We start from the raw sequence: 19,330 nt of genomic DNA, 5'->3' as shown, positions 1-19,330 counted from the left end.
TGTTTCCTGTTAAGCAAAGCACTTCAAGAGATAGCTTATGCAAGCACCTTTTTTGTGAATTATATGGTTGTTTGAGAAACAAATATGATCTTTAACAATTCCCCCCTTTTTCTATTTATCATTTGTTTATCAAACATTACATTTTATAGAATTTTGACTATTTTCATCTTCTCCTACATAGTTTTCGCTTTCTTCATCACTTATAGTTTCAACCGGAATATAATTAGTTTTTAATAATAACAGTTTAGTTGTATCGAAGCGATCTTGAATTGTTTTCAACAGATATTTAATAATACATGGTCCAAAGGTTAGTCCTAACACTAACATTATTATAGGACCTGTTAAAGTAGAAAATAGGGTAGTTAACCAAGGGGAAACATTAAACTTATTTTCATATCAGGATTTATTAGCTTCTCTTTCCTTTTTTCTTTGTTCTAGTCTATTCTTCAATTCCAGCATTGAGTCTCTTACAATTCCTGTACGATCTACATATGAACAACATTCTTCTCTGAGGGCTACGCACAGCCCTCCATCTTTTAAAAACAGTAAATCCAAACCCCTGCGGTTTTGTAACACTACCTCGGATAGTGAGTGGACGGATTCTGCTAGGTCATCAATGCCTTTCTGTATTCTTTCTAGGTCTTCATCAACCGCCATTTGTAAGTTTTGTATTTCTCTTCCTTTTACTAGAGAAGCTATCCCTGTCCCTACTCCACTTATGGCAAGGATAGTGGCAATAGTGATGGCGGTTATGGGTTCTCTCTTTTGTCTATTTCTGTCTTTTTCAAAATATTGTATTATTTCTTCAGAGGCATGGTACATAATTCTGAGTATAATTAACACCTGAATACAAAATGTTTTCTCATAATCAAATAAAATTAAAGACAAACAAGGCGTAATTCCAATATCTGAACAGACCCATTTTGCTTTACCAGAGGGTATTGCCCATTTTGATCCTTGAATCTTATGCTGTGAAATTGCATAATTGCTAATGGTTTGGTTACATAATGGTTGATAGTTTATGGGTACTTTACCTATACATCGACCTTGTCCAGTTACCATCTGTAAGGTTATTCCCCGAGTGCGATTCTTTTCTCCCCAATCACATTCTTGGGGGTTCGTTCCATTTGACCACCGAATTTTACTTGTTTTTCCTATTGCTTCAAAATAGGGTGGTCTTACGTTATAACATAACCAACAATCCTCAGTCAGATCTGGTCTAGTTGAGTTCAGTGCTAAATAGGAAGTTTGCATCATATCCCACAAGGGGTCTTGAAGTTCAGATTCGTGCACCATGACTGCTAACGGTATCTCTTGAGTAGATTCGTGATTTTTGTTGGGCAAAGTTGGTAAAACCGGATTCAAGATTGGATTAGGTCCAATGGGATGAGGATCATGTGGCAATGGTCTTTTGGATATCATAAAGATTCCTCCCCTATCGGGGCCGGGTTCCCAGTATCTAATTCCCCAATATTTTCCTGCTAACCACTGGTCGTTCTCCGGATCTTTAATTACTATGCTTATGTTTTTGCAGTATCCTTCATCATTACAATGTCCATATATATGCCCATCGTGTCCTATAGTAGGTCTCTCACACCCTTTAGGCATCCATTCTATGCTCATATGTTTATCCCCGGGTGTATTCCAGTCGGAAGCCCAAGTTTCGCATCCCCAATAGCCACAATAAAAATGACCCGGTTGGTTACAATAACCTTTCCCAAAATTAGATGCAGGACATATATAGATTGGCTTACACAAATCAGCTTTATCTTTACGGTTTCCAATAATTAACTTGGTTAAAGATACCGTAAAGTTAACTTTCCCTGGAGTAGTGATTACCTGGACTGGTTCCTCCATCTGTAAGTTAGATATTGTCCATTTCATGGGTTCATGGGGATTTCCATTTATTGACAAAGGTATTATTAAAATGATAAGTATGCCAAAACAAAAGGTATTAATTTTAAGTTTTAACACCCCTTTACCAACCTTGAGGCAGTTCATCCATCGCTGCTTGTGCATCCCATGATTTGAGCTTTTCTCTCCATTGTTTGTTTCTCCTCTGCCTCGCTCGTCGACTCGGTTGCCTCGAGCCACGAGGTATTCCATCTTCTTGGCAGCAAGAGTATTCTTCAGGAGAGTATTTATTTCGCCTTGTGTATCTGTCCACATAGGCATTCCACTTTTCAGCTTTTACTAATGGGGCACAACACGGTATTGTTTGAACTCCCCGTCGGCACTGGACAGCCACAATCTCAGTCACAAAAGGGACTGGTTCATTTGAATGGTAACAATAATATTGGGGGTGTATCCCTTTAGTAAAGATGTCCCACCATTGAGGGGATCCTTCTATTATTTCTTGTTTCAATTCTAATTTTTTTAATCTCCAATCTGTTAATAGTCTCTCAAATCTGTAACACTGTCCACAAACACCGTTAGGAGGATATCCGTCGTGACAGTGTGTCCACCATTTATCTTGGCATACTTTACACTTAAAACATACAAATGGGTAACAATTGCACTGTTTGTCGTTACACCTTAATCGTATATTATGTATATATATATTACCTATTTCTACCCACTTTCTATATTCTATGTTGAGTTGCATGGATGATTAACAAATGCCGCGAGCACACTTAGTATACTTCCACAAATAATATACTAACAATGATATTCCTATTGCAAATAAAAAGAATATTATACACTTTACACCAAAAGGTAATATTGAGATAGGTTCTGTCAGAGTCCTTATCATCACTTATCTTCGTAGAGTCAGCTTCGTATCACCCGGTGTGCTAACTATTTTCCAATTCGGTGGAGTTACTGGTCCTTTAATTCGACTGGCATGGGTCCACCCTCGTTCAGCAGTTCTGACAGCTGTTTCTGTAGTAAGCAGAACAAGGTAAGGTCCTTCCCATTTAGGTTTTAAGCTTTCCTCTCTCCAAGCTTTCACCATCACCCATTCTCCTGGTTCAATATTATGTATTTTTAGATCCAATGGCGGTCGTTGCACTAAAAGTCCTTTTTTCCATAACATGTTTCTATGCTTAGACAATAGGGATATATATTCGTTTATCATATTGTCTCGTATTAATACATGATCTTGTGGTTCTTCTATTCTATAAGGCATTCCATACATCATTTCAAAGGCTGAAATTCCTAGGTCCGCCCTAGGCCTTGTTCGTAATATTAATAAGGCCATGGGTAAACATTTTACCCATGATAGTTTAGTTTCAATGATTAATTTTGTTAATGTATTTTTCAATTCTCCATTCATTCGTTCTACTCTTCCTGAACTCTGGGGATGCCATGGAGTATGATATTCCCACTTAATCCCCAGGATATTTGTTAAATCTTGTACAATTTTTGACACAAAATGAGGTCCTCTATCCGAATCTATTACCTCGATATTTCCATATCGGGGTATAATGTGTTCCAATAACGTTTTTGTGACCTGATTAGCAGTTGCTCTTGAAGTAGGGAATGCCTCTACATATTGTGTTAAATGATCTACCATTACCAACAAATATTTATAACGTCCAACCTTAGGTAATTCTGTGAAATCAATCTGAACTCTGGTAAATGGTTTATATGCGGGTGGCCGTCCCCCAAAAGACTTCCCTTTTATACGGATTCTATTTACTCTCTGACAAGTTCTACAGGTAGCTGTTATGGTTTTAGCAATATTATATATTCCTATACATGAATACATTTGTTCAAAATAGTCTACTAGTGCTTGCGTTCCCCAATGTGTTTTCATATGAATTTTTGTTAGAATCGAATTGGCCACTGCCTTAGGCAAAACTTCTCTGCCATCAGGTAGGATCCATTTATTATTTATCTCTTGTACTTTCATTTCTTTTAGTTTCTTGGTTTCATATTGTGAAAAACTATAAAGTTTTACACTATCAAGATTATTATTCAGAGTCATTGTCTTATTTCCTGCCACCCTTTTAGCTTCTTGATCTGCAATATTATTCCCTCTGATTTGATAAGATAGTCCTTTTTGGTGTCCCTTAACATGGACTATGGCAATTTGTTCTGGTTCTCTTAAGGCAGTTAACACTTGTTTAATAAGTTCAGGGTGTATTAGGTCTTTTCCTTGTGAATTTACAAAACCCCTTTCTTCCCATATTTTTCCAAACGTATGCACTACTCCGTAGGCATATCTTGAATCGGTATAGATAGTACCTATTTTCTGTGATAAGTATAGTAACGCTCTCCAAAGAGCATACAATTCACACGCCTGAGCTGACCAATTAGCACTTAAAGGTCCTGATTCTATTACTTGAAAAGTTTCATTTTCCATTTTTATTACCGCATATCCAGAAATCCTTTTTCCTTCTACTATTCTCGAGGAGCCGTCAACAAACAGTTTTTCTCCCTGCTCTAATTCTTCCTCTTCCAAGTCCGGGCGTATTTTTGTTTGTTGCTCTATTGCTTGAAAGCAGTCATGAATCAGTAGTGAATTTTCTCCAGGGTATAGAAATTCTGCAGGGTTTACGGCTCCTGTAGGTTTTATGGTCAGTTTGGGTGACTCTATAAGTATCCCTTCATATTTCAGGAGTCTACTATCTGTTAACCACTTTTCGGCTTTCTGTTGTAATATCCCTCGTATATTATGAGGGTGCGTATAAAATGATTTCCCCATTAAAAGTTATCCGATTTGTCTCTTCTAGTAATAAAGCAGCAGCAACGATGATTTGTAAACATGTTGGCCAGCCCCTACTAACTGGGTCTAATATTTTTGAAAGATATCCTACGGGTTTCTTCTGACCGGCCCATTCTTGAGTTAATACTCCAAAGGCAGTTCCTTCATGTACATTCACAAACAGATGAAAGGGCCGTTTTAAATCAGGTAAGCTTAGTACTGGGGCTTGGCTCAATTCAAGTTTCAATTTCTTAAATTGTTCTTCTTCTCCTGGTGTCCACTTAGGGACTTTATCTTGAACTAATTGATTATACAAAAATTTGGTTTTATAACTATAATTTTCTATCCACTGTCTACAATATCCGAATAGGCCTAATACCTGTCTAATTTGTCTTTTGGTCCTGGGCATATTTAACTCCAGGATCCCTTTAATTCGTTCTGGGTCCAATATCTTTTTCCCTTTGAACAAATAATGCCCTAGGTATTTGACCTTTTCCTCTACAAACTGCAGTTTGTCTTTTGAAACTTTTAGGCCTTTTTCTGCCAAAAAGTTTAATAATTTCACGCTATCTTCTAATACTTTGTTTCTCGATTCTCCAGCTATTAATAAATCATCTACATATTGAAGCAAAATATTCTCGGTTTGTACGTGAAAGTCTTCTAATAATTTTTCTAAAGCTTGTCCAAACAAATTGGGAGATTCTGTGAACCCTTGAGGTAACACAGTCCATCTCAATTGTTGCTTTCTATTTGTCTCAGGATCTTCCCATTCAAATGCAAAATAATCCCTACTTTGTTTAGCAAGGGGACAAGCCCAAAATGCATCTTTTAAATCTATAACACTATACCATGATTTCTGTGGTCCTAGTTTACTGAGTAGGGTATACGGATTAGCTACTACCGGAAAGCGTGTAATTGTTCTTTTATTAATTTCTCTTAAATCATGTACTAATCGGTACGTTCCATTGGGTTTCTTTACCGGTAAAATAGGAGTATTAAAAGGGGACATGCAGGGTTCCAATATTCCCTGTGCTATTAATCTGTCAATTTCTGGTTTTAATCCTCTTCTTCCTTCGAGTGATAAAGGATATTGTTTAATCCTGACTGGGATATTCGGGTTCTTAATTTGTATCTCGAAGGGAATCATATCAAGTTTACTTATGGTGTTCGGTGAATACCATACATCAGGATTTATCATTTCTTCATCTGTAACATTTAAAGGATATATTGACACCTTTAATTTCTTATCTTCTACTTTGATTTCCAATTTCAATTCTATAATTAAATCTCGTCCCAATAAATTATATTCTGCTTCAGGGACGAGAAGGAGTTCACCTATTCCATATATATTATTTGTTTCAAATAATACATCCTTAATTTTATTTACTTCAAACGGTTCTCCCTTAGCTCCAATGACTTGGACCTTTTCAGGAGACAATTTACAACCCATAGGTAATTGTCTAATTGTTGATTTTTCAGCTCCAGTATCTATTAAAAAGGTGAACTCCTGTTTTTGGGGACCTATTTTCAATTTTATCAAGGGCTCTGGATGACTCCGATCCCCTAAAAGGTAGAGCCCCTGACTATCCTATTCTGATTTTACAATCTCTTCATCTCTGATCCTCTGCCTACAATTCTTTTTTATATGTCCTTTCTTTCCGCAATAAAAACAACATCCTTGTTCTTTCCTTATATTTATCTCAGCGTCTGTTCCCTTTGATCTATAGTCTCGGGACGCCACCTTTTGTCCTTCTCTCACTGCTGCAACCATCATTTTTATCTGTCTTCTATGGCTTTCCTCTTCTCGTCTTACATATACCTTCTGAGCTTCTCGTAATAATTCATCTAATCCCCTGTCCTGCCAATTTTCCAATTTTTCGATTTTCTTTCTTATATCTTCCCAGGATTTTGCCACGAATTGAGTTTTTAGAAGGGCTTGTCCTAAGGGTGTGTCAGGATCTAGCCCTGAGTATAACTGGAGTGCTTTTCTTAAGCGCTCCAGCCAGTCAGTTGGACTCTCATCTTTTTTCTGTCTTTCATTAAAGGCCTTATTGATGTTTTGACCCCGAGGGACAGCTTCTCGGATACCCTGGATTACTATAGTTCTTAAGTCCTGCATATGGACTCTATGATTTGGATCTTGATTACTCCAATTAGGTCTTTGAAGTGGCCATTTAGTATCAGCTTGAGGTCCTTGGGCATGTTGTATATCCCAGAGCCTCATTCCTGCACGCCGGATCATCTCTCGTTCTTCGGTTGTAAATAAACGAGTAAGTATTGACTGCATTTCGTCCCAGGTGTATATATTAGGACCTAGAAACTGGTCCAATCTCTCGGCCACTCCTATGGGGTCTTCTATTAGATTCCCCATCTCCTCTTTTTTAAAATCTCTAAGATCAGCCGAATTTAAGGGAACCGATATAAACCCTATTTCAGGTTGGGCTCCCCCCATAGGTATTTCCCTTAAAGGGTATATTTGAGTAGTTCCTTTCTGACTACGAGTTCTGGGCCTTGAAGGGGGAGAACCTGGGTTCGGTTCTGATGGCAAAGCAGGTGCCTGGGGTATCGCTGGCGCCTGTATGGGTGGTGGGGCATATGGAGGTGGGACTAAGAGACTCTCTTCCAATTCCTCTTTTCGTTTTTCACGTTTCTCTTTCGTTTCACTAACTGGATAGAGAGACATTGTGTCTTGTGGACATTGTATCCATATTTTTGCATAGTCACTCTCTTCTGGGTTGAATGGTGTTTTAGTATTAACCCAGAGATTTAGTTGCTGCCTTACCCAATCTTCCTCTGACCCATATACTGGCCAATATACAGATTTAGAAATCTGTTTCCCTCCCCAAACTTTTGTACAATAACTGATCATTTTATGTTTCTTTTTCCCAGACGTTCCAGGAAAGTTTTTCCAGTTACTCAGAATATGTCCTAGGGGCGTATCCTTAGGTACCTTGGGTAACCCACCCATGGGAATCGAAGGCTTACTATTCTTCGAACCCATCTTCTGGAATACCTTCTTTCACACACACACACGTTCCCCTTGTTCCTGGCCCAGTCCCTCGCGGGAGTTGGGAAACGCAGTACTTAAGGGTCCACACTCACTTGGTTCAGTATATCGAACCTCTCAATTAGCGTATTCCAGGAAAACCCGACCCCGACCGAACGGTATCCCGCGTTATACTCACGCGTCCCTACGCCTCCTGCGTCTTCGTCCGGACTTTCGTGCACAAAATTTATGGGATCTTACCGGTTCCTTTTTGCTCGATATCCTTTAATTTAGGTTCGTCGGTAAGGATTTTAGTAAAAAGAAACAGCCTCCTCAGAGCCGCAAAAATCTTGCGGGGCGCCCCCCCTGAAGGACTGTATCCCTACTCTTCCTTATCCGAGTCACGGCACCATAAATTGTTATAAATTGAGTCTATTAACCGTAATGATCAATTGAAATTTTTTATTAATTATAGTAAGCAGGATATGAGCAAAAGCAGCGCTGGGCGACAGGGGCGTCTCCGCTCCGCCAACTGCCGCGCTAAACAGTTTAAACAGTCCCTTTTTATACATCTTTACTTCCGTGTTCATGAAGTAATGGAGATACTCTGCGCGTGTTTCAGTTATTGTTAGGGGGTCGTTTTCTGTTTCCTGATGGTCGTTGAGGCAGAAGATTGAAGTCTTCCTCAGTTATTTTCGGATAACCTTTATTTTGCTGTGTTGTAGTTTTCAGAGTTGTTTTTCAAGAGTCTTCAGCAAACAATCTTGTGATTTATCGTTTACTTCAAGGTGTATGTTCAGTTTTAGTTTCTGTTTCCTGTCAGCTTCAGTCTCTTTTTCCTGTCAGCTTTAGTCTCTGTTTCCTGTTAAGCAAAGCACTTCAAGAGATAGCTTATGCAAGCACCTTTTTTGTGAATTATATGGTTGTTTGAGAAACAAATATGATCTTTAACAAGCAGACCCACACGTAGTAGTGTGTGAGCACGCTGAGAAACCCCTCTCCTGGCAAGTTGCTGCAAGGACCACAGCCCACTCAGTTTCACAGCTTGTCTTCAGCCCTCCTCACTCTTTCCACTTGCATAGGATACCAACACACAGAGAGTTGTTTGACAGATGCTTTTCTTTCAAGTGTTTTTACAAAAGACAGAAGTGCAGTAACACCTTGTGGGCCAGATCTTCTAAAGACAGCAGCAGATAGAAGTGAAGTATGGAATGAGAATTGGATGCTTGTTGCAGGGATGGGATCACTGGGGCTAAGGATGAGGAGCAGAATTAGGTATGAACATTTCCTAGAAATAAAGAGTAGGAATGTTTTCTTTGGACATTCTGCCCCAGGCAAGAGAGGTAAAGGTTATGGTATAGGCAGCCTACCATTAACTTGTAATTTGCTTTGTTCGGGCTCGTTTTCATTCATTGTGAATTGTCAGTTACTTTTTCAAAGCTGACAGCTTTGACAAACATTGCTTCCTCTGTGCACTCTTCAAGATATATCATGCACATTTTTATTCTCCTCAGATTTCCAACGCACAGTTTGGAGGAATTAATTTTCAAAGCTCAGTTTCAACAATATTTTTCAAAATGGCTGGCATGGCTTTGATTTATGATTTCCATCATAACACCTACAGTAAAACAATCTGCTCTTGTTTAAAAACATTTGGTTCTTTTGCTTTTAGTTTGGCTTTCTGCAAGTCATGTAAACGGCAGCAGTTTCACCACCTGCTGCCTATACCAGATGCATTTACGTTAATGCTTTAGTTCAGATCGGGAGTGGACTTCTGAAGCAAATCTCCTGGCTGCGCCCTGCTTGCCAAGCTTTGGTTCGCAAGGTAGAGTTGTCTCACAGTGTGTGATGTGGGTTCATCTCAACTGATAATCAACAGGAGACATGCTGCAGGAACATACCTAATGCACTTCACCAGCTGATGGGCATTCAGCCCATGGGACCAAACAGAGCTAGGCTGAGGTAAAAACCTTCTGAAAGCCGTATGGTATGGACACGTGGTCCTCAACGCCAACTGTTTCACTCTATAAACCCAATCATTGGTCTGCGCTACTTGCTAATACAGACACACCATTATCTGCTCCAACATTTGCAGAATTTATGCATAAACATCTATTTTGCTCCTCAAATGTAATTTGGATCATCATGAGTGAACTCCAGTTCCTTCTGGAATTCCCCATGTTCCTGCCCCAGACTGGAGCCTGCCAATGATTTCCTGTACATTTAATTCCATAGCTTTTGATCTATGTTGCAACTTCTCAGTAGTTATACAAGTGTGATTTTCCTCTTGACATGCAAAATGAACACAGGTCTTGTTCCTCATTACTGAGCTCAGTATCATTTTTACCTTAGAAAGAGAGCTTCTACATTGCCTGTGTTCCTCAGTGCTGAGATCGCTTGTACTTCTGCAGTTGTAAGCAATAATGGTGTCCTTTGCTTATGTAGCTTTTTCAGCTACACCAGCTGCTGGACCACAAAGAAGAAAACTGATTAAAAGTTGTCAAATACCTATTCAGATTTGCCAGCAGGAGCATTGATTTGGAGCATTCAGTTAATTTGTTGTAGCTGGAAGTCTTATCTCTTGTCCTCTGCAACCATGAAATACTTTTTTTATTTGTCCTTGGTGATTTCAAGCTAGCATTCACACAGATAGGATAGACACTTTTCTTTTTGTCAACCAGAGAGTAGCTGAAACAGTATTTGCATCTTTTTTGTACATAATATACATAGATCAGCTTCTTCCTGTGACTATTGGTGAGTGTATGGCAATATGTAATAACAAGAAAGTCACTGTTTTAAAACTTTCTTCGGGGCATAAAGATTCATAGATGCTGTAAGATTTCAGTAAGGTGTAAACAACGAAGTTATGAAAGGAGAATCCTTTTATTATAATCACTTACTTGACTGAATTGCCTTTGTTCCTACACAGAGAAAAGGCATAACATTATCAAATCTTTTTAGCAAGATCATCTCATAGGTTTGAGGCCTTTCTGGGGGACAGGAAATAATGTTCTTCATCTCACCAAGCCTTCTAATTTCCCTCATTTCTTTCTGGCAATACTTACGAAAAGCTTCACATCCAGACTGAAAGAACAAACTTTCTTGGCTGGGCCACAGCATTGCCGTACTGCCTACAGCCAGCATCCTACATAACTCCACGTGCCCTGGCTCAGGACGTTGTGACAGATTACAGTGTTGGCATGACACTGTCTTCTGGAATGAGCTATTACTAATGTTATCATTAGCTTCATGCTAGGGATTTGTTACATTATACACTGAGGCACAGATAATGACTATCAAGTCAAAGAATTTACATTCTACATAACAAAACCACAAAATATGAAACCAGGAAATTTGGAAGGAGATTATAGTTTCTCTAATTTTAATGTATTTGTTTTAATTGGACGTGATAGTGGATAGTAGGGAATTTAAAGGGACAATGCAAAAATGGGATATTTGCATTCATCAAAAGAAGCATGGAAGAAAATAGCCAAAAGTACCCTAGTGGGAGAGAGAGAAGAGCTGTATTTTCAGTCAGTTCTAATGTCAGTGGTGAAAAGAGCAGAATAAGGGGAATGTGTGTTGGGAAAAGATTCATGATGATGTTCTGAAGGAGAGACGGCAGGTGAGCAATGGGAGTGGGTATGTCAGTGGAAAGAGAAAGGAGATTTCTACTGCCTTGGGGCAACAGCAGGAGCCTGGGGAAGTCTTGGGCTGTGGCAAAAAGAAGGAGCAAAAGAAACAGAGCACAGAGCGGGGAGCACAGCCTAACTCCAAGGGATGGGCATGGGCAGCTAGCCTGGCCGAAACTGGCAGAGACTTTCAAAGAGCCAGGCAGAGCTCTGAAGAGTTTGCTGCAGCTTGGAAAATCACCGAGCTGGCTGAAAGCAGACCTGGAAACAAGGGCCTGTCTGCAAGGATGCACGGGGCAAGCCAAGAATTGTTATTTCTGTCCTGTCTGACCATGTTTGAGGGCTCTTCTGTTTACAAAGTTAATTATTCTAGTGTGTATTTAAATAAAATTGGCTTTCTTCGTTTTAAAAGCCTTCAATATTTGTTAGAATATTCACTGTAGACTATCTGAGCAGATTAATCTCCAAGTTTTGGTTGGCTTGGGCTCAGAATTTCTTAAGGGAAGCTTTTGAGAGAGAAGGTAAAATATTAGCCACTCTTTTCTTATGAAAAGCACATTAGAAATGAGGATATTGCATTATTTGCCTGGGTGATAAACTGTAACTGACAGCTAATGTCCAGGAGAAGTGTGACTTGAGGGGGAGCTGGAAGCTTACCCCATGTGCCATTCCCAAGGGGCCACTGCTTGCTTGGTACAGGGCTCTAATCCCCACCTGCAGGATATTCAGATTCATAACATTATGACTTAAACTCATTTTGGTTTGCTTGGCTGTTGTGCCCAACAGTTTCTTCTGTTGCTGTTTACAAGAAGTAAATGGGCTTATATATCATCTGACCTGCAGTACTTCTGTTGCGGCAAGGTGATATTGGTAACTTGCTTGACTTGATACTTGTTGAATAATTTAGCTCAGGTTTGTTTCTAGGTAGCTAGCTATCCAGATTGGCATCTTGTATTACTGCCTATTGTCATGGTTACAGGACTGGCTGCATCTCTTCTCCCCTCTCCCGAGTTTTCTGAGTGCAGTATGAGCGCTGTCCTTACCTGGGGTACAACATAGCAAATCTTCCGCTGACAGACTTGGCTGTAGCACAGCAGCTTGTAAATGAGCACTGGCTTATTTCAGCATGTCTAATAGAATTTAAATGTGTGCATTGGATGCACTAATATTAGCTCTTAACTACTAGTAAGTGGGAAGCTAACTGAAGCAATTATACTTTCTTAGGTCTGTGCAGTCAGCTCTTGGTTTTAATTAGCCCTTTGAAGTGTTACCAGAATTCCCTGTCAGGAAAAAATATGTTTATGTATGCAAACGCATAAACACACACTAAATATTGTATCATTTATATTACCGTATTTTATAAACAAAAGATTCTCAGAGCAGCTGCTAACACCTCACGCTGACCTGTAGAGTACTTGAGCATTTCTCACGGAAAATAATCAGGTCTTTGGTGAAGGACGTGCTGTCTGTGTCCATGTTGTCTATGTCTGAACTGGCCACGGTGAAATGCCGTGCCAGCCCCTGTGCCCTGGAGAAGGTGCCCTGCTGCAGCGCAGGACCTCCTGCCTGCTCTCACCCAGCAGCTGCAAAGGGTGACGGCTGGAGCGTGCGTGCATGGCCCTCCACGGGCAAAGCCAGGCCATACAGCCAGGCTCTCCAGCCAGAGCATCACTAACCTTCCTCCTTTTTCAGGGTAGAATCACTTTACCTTTTTCCCTCTGTGTAAGGATTTTTTTAAAGATCTTATTGGTTTTATTTATTTAAAAATCTTATTGGATGGCTGACTTCATTGGGCAGAAGGAACGTTAATGACATTCATATGATTAAAAGAGTTATTTGGAAAGGAGGGTTTTGCAGTAATTACCAAGTATTTTTGAATGCCCATTTCTTTGACTTGAAAGCTTTTTTTTTTCCTTCCTGTTTTATTTATTATTTCTGCATATTGTGTGTGAGGGGTTTTTTTGTTGTTTTCTGCTTTCCCTAGACATTCGGAAGCATGTATGTATGATGTCTAAAATGGTCAAATAGTGACTTAACTGTTGAAGGTGGGATGATGCAATGGTAGGTGTGCTAAGTATTGCTACACATGAGGCCTAAAAGAAGGACAGGTACTCTGGTCACAGATTGCAAACTGTGTTTTAATTTTCCCACATTAAAAAATACATGGATGCCAGTTCAGGTTTTAACTTTATTTACCCCAAATGTTTTGATTTCTAGGAACTTTGAACCAAAAGAACTGGGGAAAGAAATATTCAGCCTGCAATGGTGCCAAACAGTCTCCTATTAATATAGATGAAGATCTTACCCAGGTAAATGTGAATCTGAAGAAACTTAAATTCCATGGATGGGAAAAGGAAACTTTGGAAGATACTTTCATTCGCAACACTGGCAAAACAGGTAAAAAGTCAGATTTCATGTTTGAAGTTAAATGAGGTCACAAAAGTGATATAGGATGGACAATCAACCAAGGACTTTTAATGAAACATTTTCATTTCACTTTTCCTTAGCTTGTGCATTCTGAATTTATCCATTAAATAAAAAAAAAAACAAAAAAAAAACAGATGATGACAATAGCCAAGCATAATGGAGAAATCACTAAAACACAAATGAAAATTATGTGCATAGACAGTCAAAGCAATCACATCATCCCATCATGAGAACTTCACTGAAGCTAAACTAATTTAGGATTTGCTATGAAAAATTATAATTATTACTGCATATCCAGATTCTGTAACAAGTATACAGAAATGATTTTTTTAAAGTATAAATACATTACCTACTCCTCTGGAAGCACTTCATGGATGAGTTGTGGTTTCAAAAAACTCAGGATGGGATTCATCTCACCTACACATAGACGCCTAAAATGTAGACACTTGCATCTGAATTACTCACTTAGACTTCTTGCAGTCAGAGAAGAGAAAAAGGTGCTTTTATGGTCTGATTTGTCTTACCTATCTTAGAAGTGTATTTTAGAAAGAAATTATTTACGCCTACAAGTGCCTATTTCTCCCAGTATAAAAGAAGCTTATGGTGGCATTTACATTGTCAGACAAATCTTTTTGCAACCACTTTGCTGTATAAATCCAGGATAGCAGTAACTAAAAGCTGCTTGTTGGAAGTACTGTTTCTTGTTTTGGGCATAGGTGTGGAGGAGGGAATCTCTTAGCAACTGTCTTTGACCTTCTACCAGTTCCAGTGGGACCCCAAGACCAGCCGTTTTATATTTTAGTTTAGTTTAGTTTCATTATTCCTAATTTCTGTTCTTGGCCCCATCATGTACTTCCTACATACTACTCCACAAATTACTTACATCCCTCTTGCCCTACTAGATGAGATAAATAGTGCATTCGTCTTTTCAGAGATCCCTGAGGAAACATTCTTTAAAGTCCATGAAAGTGAACTGAGGTCTTCCTCATCTACAGCAATTCAGATATTATAAAAGGAACTGCTAAGCTCTGCAGTTAAAATTGTCTTCAAGGTCTTGAGGAAAGGAACATAATGAAACTGAACTCCATTAGTGCTGTTTTAGCAAAAGGTCAAACAATTCACAATCACTGGAGGTGGGAAAGCCAAATGTGGGGCTTCGGTCTATTCCACCCTGCTCATTCCCTCTAGAAGACAAATGCTCAGTCCCATCTACAGTTTGCATACAGTTATATATCCTGCTGAAGACCTGTCATCACCTTCTGCCATGGGAGATTGGCCCACAGCTAAGGGGTCTTACAGACAGGACAGGTCTCCTAGGAACTGGCTAAAATTTTGTTTTCATGTTTTGCCTCATGATTTATATCTAGAATTATGATGATAACAGTGGGGGAGTATTTTCCTTTTTGTTAAAAGCACAGGTGCTTTCAGGAAGCTATGTATATCAGGAATTTCTTTTCTTAGATGGTCAGATTAGTGGCTAACCCAGTTTTCTGAGCTTTTTAGCGTAGTTCTGTGGCTAGTTTCAGACAACAGGAGACCAATATAATAGTGCGCTTCACTAGATGACTATTTTATGAATTGCAGCATGAAATGAAACTTATTCCTCCATGCTAATAGTGAATTACCACACTTCTTACTTTGTTTAAATAACCTATTTCCTGTCAAATTGCTTATGAAATACAGGGGGAAAGGTGTATCATATTCACCTTTTACCACCTAATACTGAAATATGAGAGTCTTGGCTGGCTTTTGTATTGACACTCCTTTTTTTTCCCCTCTCTCTCTGTCTTTGTTCAGTGGAAATTAACCTGACAAATGATTATTATGTAAGTGGAGGTGGCTTAGACACCATATTCAAAGCAAGCAAGATCACTTTTCACTGGGGAAAATGCAACGTGTCATCAGACGGATCAGAACATAGTTTAGAAGGACAAAAATTTCCTCTTGAGGTAAAGTACAGAATAGATTTTGATGATTTGTCATTCTGCAAAAAGTAATACTGTTTACTAAATACTTTTGTTTATCACTTGATTAAAGTCTATTTACAAATATAATCATTCACTTAAATCCAAATTAATAATATTTAAATGATGCATTTGAGAAGGACAACGTAAGGCATTATTCCATGGCATGTTGAGGATGTCTAAACTGCATTTTCGTGCACATCTTCTAAGATGACATTAGGAGTCGGTCCTGCTAATCTGACAAAGTTCAAGGTCCCAGTAACAGTTAAGCTTCTACAAGTTTGGCCCATCATATTCCATAGCAGTCAGTTGTTTAAAGTATAAACAGACTTTTCAAAGCTGGGGCTTTGCTGAGAGCCCATGGGAGCTGCCGGGCCTTGCCGAGACAAAGCGCGGCCCATGTTGCTGGGCTGGAAAGAGAGCTGGCAGCAGCGTGCCAGGAGCCACCGTGTGAGAGCAGGTCCTGGGTGCAGCCGCACTGATGGGCAGCCAGGCCAGTGTACCCCTGTCTGGTTTGGCAAAATAGCTTGCAGCAGCATGGGGATGGGGTGAAGGAGAGGAGCAGCTCTCCCTGAGATCCACGAAGGCACTCTGCAGACCAAACTTTCAACCCTCAACATGGCATTGTGATCACTTTCCAGCTAAAAAGACATAGTGGTGGCAGGCGACCGTGCTGCTCCTCACTATGAGCACTTTGGACTTCTATGGCAGAGCAAAGCAATAGAGCCAAGGTTGTCCTGTACTCCATTGAGAGCTCTGAGCCAGGAGCTTTCCCTGGGTAGCGTCATTTCCTTTACCTCATTAGCCATTTAAAAATTCCCACTCACACTCCAGCTGTCCTGCCAAGGCATCGAAGAGAATATTCTCCATCATCATCACATGAAAAGCTAGTAGGAACAGAACACTCCCCCGTTCATGTTGGTGACCCGGCCCTGGAGGAGATTTCCCAACTGCATCTGGAGAAATAGAGGAAGGGGTGCAACAAACCCAGTGCCCATGACAGCAGTCAAATGTGGGCCCAAAATACCTATTAATCTTTTATTACCAATGCTTCTCTACACTTACTGCAAGACAGATGCAGTAGGGACATCCTGCCACCTTATTCATGTTTTACGACTGATTTCAAGATTCATCTCAGCCAAGTGCTCTAGGTTAGAAGTCCAGTATCAGCAAGTTGTCTCGGTTTACTGTATTATCCATGGAGAGCATTGTGCTCCAGCATACTTAGTTGTTTTCCAGGAGAGGTCATTTTTAGATAGCTAACAGCTGATGAATTCCATTCTATATCTTCAGATAAGGCATGTGACATAGATAAAAAAATCTGTATATTTGTAATTAAATTTATTGCTTGGACATTTCTTCTCAAAATGGGTATATAAATAACTGCATTGATTTTTTTTTTTTTAAAATTTTTGGTGTATATATAACATTTGAATATATTTTTATTTGCAGATGCAAATCTACTGCTATGATGCAGATCAGTTTACAAATTTTGAAGAGGCAATTAAAGGAAATGGAAAGTTAAGAGCTTTATCAATTTTGTTTGAGGTAAACAAAATATATCTTTGTGTCATTAAACAAGCTTTGAAACACGGCAGATGTTCAAACTGAATTTAACTGGTTCCAATGTGTGATCACTGAGTTAAAAATTTGCATATATCTTTCTAATTTATTCTTATGGAAAAGCAAATGGGCAAAATACGTTTGCTCTGCTTTAAGTCATCTATAATTTTGGTGGTAAACTGCAACTTTCAATTTTTTTTCATGAAGCCTGTACTGTTAAAAAAAACGCTATTTCTTTTTAACAGATTGGACTAGAAGATAATCCGGATTATAATCCAATCATTAATGGAGTAGATAGTGTTAGTCGTTTCGGTAAGTCTGCCTCCATGTTTTATTGATTACTGATTAGACTAAATTCCATTTCAGTTTAATTATGAGACCTTAAAGAAATTGGGGAGCATGGCTGTCGAGCTCAGATATGTATATTTTGTTAGGAACAACAGAAGTCATCTGGATAGACTAGAGAGCTGGGCAATCACCAACTGTATGAAATTTAACATGAGCAAGTGCCACATTCTGCACTTGGGACAGGGTAGTCCTGGTTATTGGTACAAACTGGGGAACAAGAGGCTGGAGAGCAGCCCCGTGCAAAAAGATCTGGGGGATTGGGTTGATGGCAAGTTGAGTATGTGTCAGCAGCGTGCCCCGGCAGCAAAAAGAGCCAACTGTGTCCTGGGGTGCATCAAGCACAGCATAGCTGGCCGGCCGAGGGAGGTGATTGTCCCAGTCTACACTGCACTGGTGTGGCCCCACCTCGAGCACTGTGTGCAGTTTTGGGGCACCTCAGTATAAGAACATCAAACTATTAGAGTGTGTCCGGAGAAGGGCGACCAAGATGGTGAAAGGTCTCAAGACTTACGAGGAGCAGCAGAAGTCACTTGGTTTGTTCATCTTGGAGAAGAGAAGGCTGAGGGGTGACCTCATGGCAGTCTGCACCTTCCTCACGGGGGGCAGCGGAGGGGGAGGTGCTGATCTCCTCTCTCTGGTGACCAGCGAAAGGACACGAGGAGATGGAATGAAGCTGTGTCAGGGGAAGTTCAGCTTGGACGTTAGGAAAAGGTTCTTCACTGAGAGGGTGGTCAGTCACTGGAACAGGCTCCTCAGGGAAGGAGCACCTGGAGCACGGCACCAAGCCTGTCAGAGTTCAAGGAGCATCCGGACGACACTCTTGTCATATGGTTTAATCTTAGGTAGTCCTGCGAGGCATAGGGAGTTGGACTCGATGATCCTTATGGGTCCCTTCCAACTTGAGATATTCTATGATTTCTTTACCCCAAGACTGAATATTTGTAACAACAGCGGAAAGTGTAAATTAATAAATATAACTATCATGAGGAAGTTGCAACTCTTTAAATGCTAAATCAAGATAAATGCCTGATTTATTCTGTGAGTTTTCTTAGTCATACATGTCTGGATTTTTATATGCAGTTGGAAGCAAATAACCCTGTTGCAGCCCTCCAAGATCTGTCTTACAAGTGTGAGACTGTATGAATATCAGTATTCAGTAGACTCAGTCGAGATGAATTCTTTTTTCAGTAGCTCCTAAATCTGAAATAATCCAATTATGTTACATTTGTACTAGCATTATTCAAACCAAATGCTGACACTTTGGTGTTTTAGAATTCCTTGTGGTTTTATGTCAGAGCACATGGACTTCAGAGTGGTGCATGAGGAGATCTGGGCTCTGTTTCTAACCCAGTTTCACAATGGCTTCACAGAAGAATAAACATGAATGAGCACTGTCTTGAACAGGAACATTTTCTTACATCATGGCCATAACCTTAAGTAAATGGTTAACTTTGTCTCAGTTTTACTATATGTAATGATACTTGAGCTTTGTAAACCCCCTTAAGATTGATAGGCTGAAAGCGGAAAAAGCTAATTAGTCCACTGTTTTAAAAGCTTTCAAAAGTATGATACTAAAATCAAGATTGTTTTTCTCCAGAAAACAAACACCATTCAACAAATACAAAAGGGAGCAACTTTCATAAATTGCAAAGACAGAGGAGGGGGAAGTATAAAGCAGTTAAGATTCATTATCTTTGTGTGCCATCTTCTATGAAACACAAAGGAGAACGAGTAATACATCAAGGCAGATACTGTCCTACAA

The 19,330-nt window shown here is 39.6% G+C and overlaps 2 protein-coding genes across 7 annotated transcripts in view; one reads left to right on the top strand and one right to left on the bottom strand.

Moving 5' to 3' along the window:
• Window positions 1–19,330, top strand: part of PTPRZ1 (protein tyrosine phosphatase receptor type Z1) — a 152,883-nt gene that overhangs the window by 72,992 nt on the left and 60,561 nt on the right. For all 6 annotated transcript variants that reach the window (XM_030015112.2, XM_030015111.2, XM_030015110.2 and 3 more), the window contains exons 3-6: window positions 13,484–13,663; window positions 15,491–15,642; window positions 17,110–17,205; window positions 17,466–17,532. In XM_030015112.2, the coding sequence (XP_029870972.1) occupies window positions 13,484–13,663; window positions 15,491–15,642; window positions 17,110–17,205; window positions 17,466–17,532 (495 nt within the window). The remainder of the gene's footprint in view (window positions 1–13,483; window positions 13,664–15,490; window positions 15,643–17,109; window positions 17,206–17,465; window positions 17,533–19,330) is intronic.
• On the bottom strand, window positions 5,850–8,110 carry LOC115341720. Its single transcript, XM_030015119.2, has 2 exons — window positions 6,502–8,110; window positions 5,850–6,272 (listed from the first exon to the last, which is right to left on the bottom strand). Exons 1-2 carry the CDS (start codon window positions 7,647–7,649, stop codon window positions 6,248–6,250), a joined length of 1,173 nt encoding a protein of 390 aa, XP_029870979.1. The 5' UTR covers window positions 7,650–8,110; the 3' UTR covers window positions 5,850–6,247.

The sequence above is a fragment of the Aquila chrysaetos genome, chromosome 5 (genome assembly GCF_900496995.4).
Source record: "Aquila chrysaetos chrysaetos chromosome 5, bAquChr1.4, whole genome shotgun sequence".
NCBI lineage: Eukaryota > Metazoa > Chordata > Aves > Accipitriformes > Accipitridae > Aquila > Aquila chrysaetos.
The sequence above is the reverse complement of the archived record's forward strand: the minus strand, read 5'-3'. Positions and strand labels throughout refer to the sequence as shown.

Bases quoted from the DNA above. Each gene is read 5' to 3' on its own strand.
- LOC115341720 (XM_030015119.2), bottom strand. From the start codon at position 7,649: ATGGGTTCGAAGAATAGTAAGCCTTCGATTCCCATGGGTGGGTTACCC. The intron at 6,273-6,501 runs GGGATTAGATGA...AATTGTAGGCAG, and splicing joins TTGGAAAATTGGCAGGACAG to AGGATCAGAGATGAAGAGAT.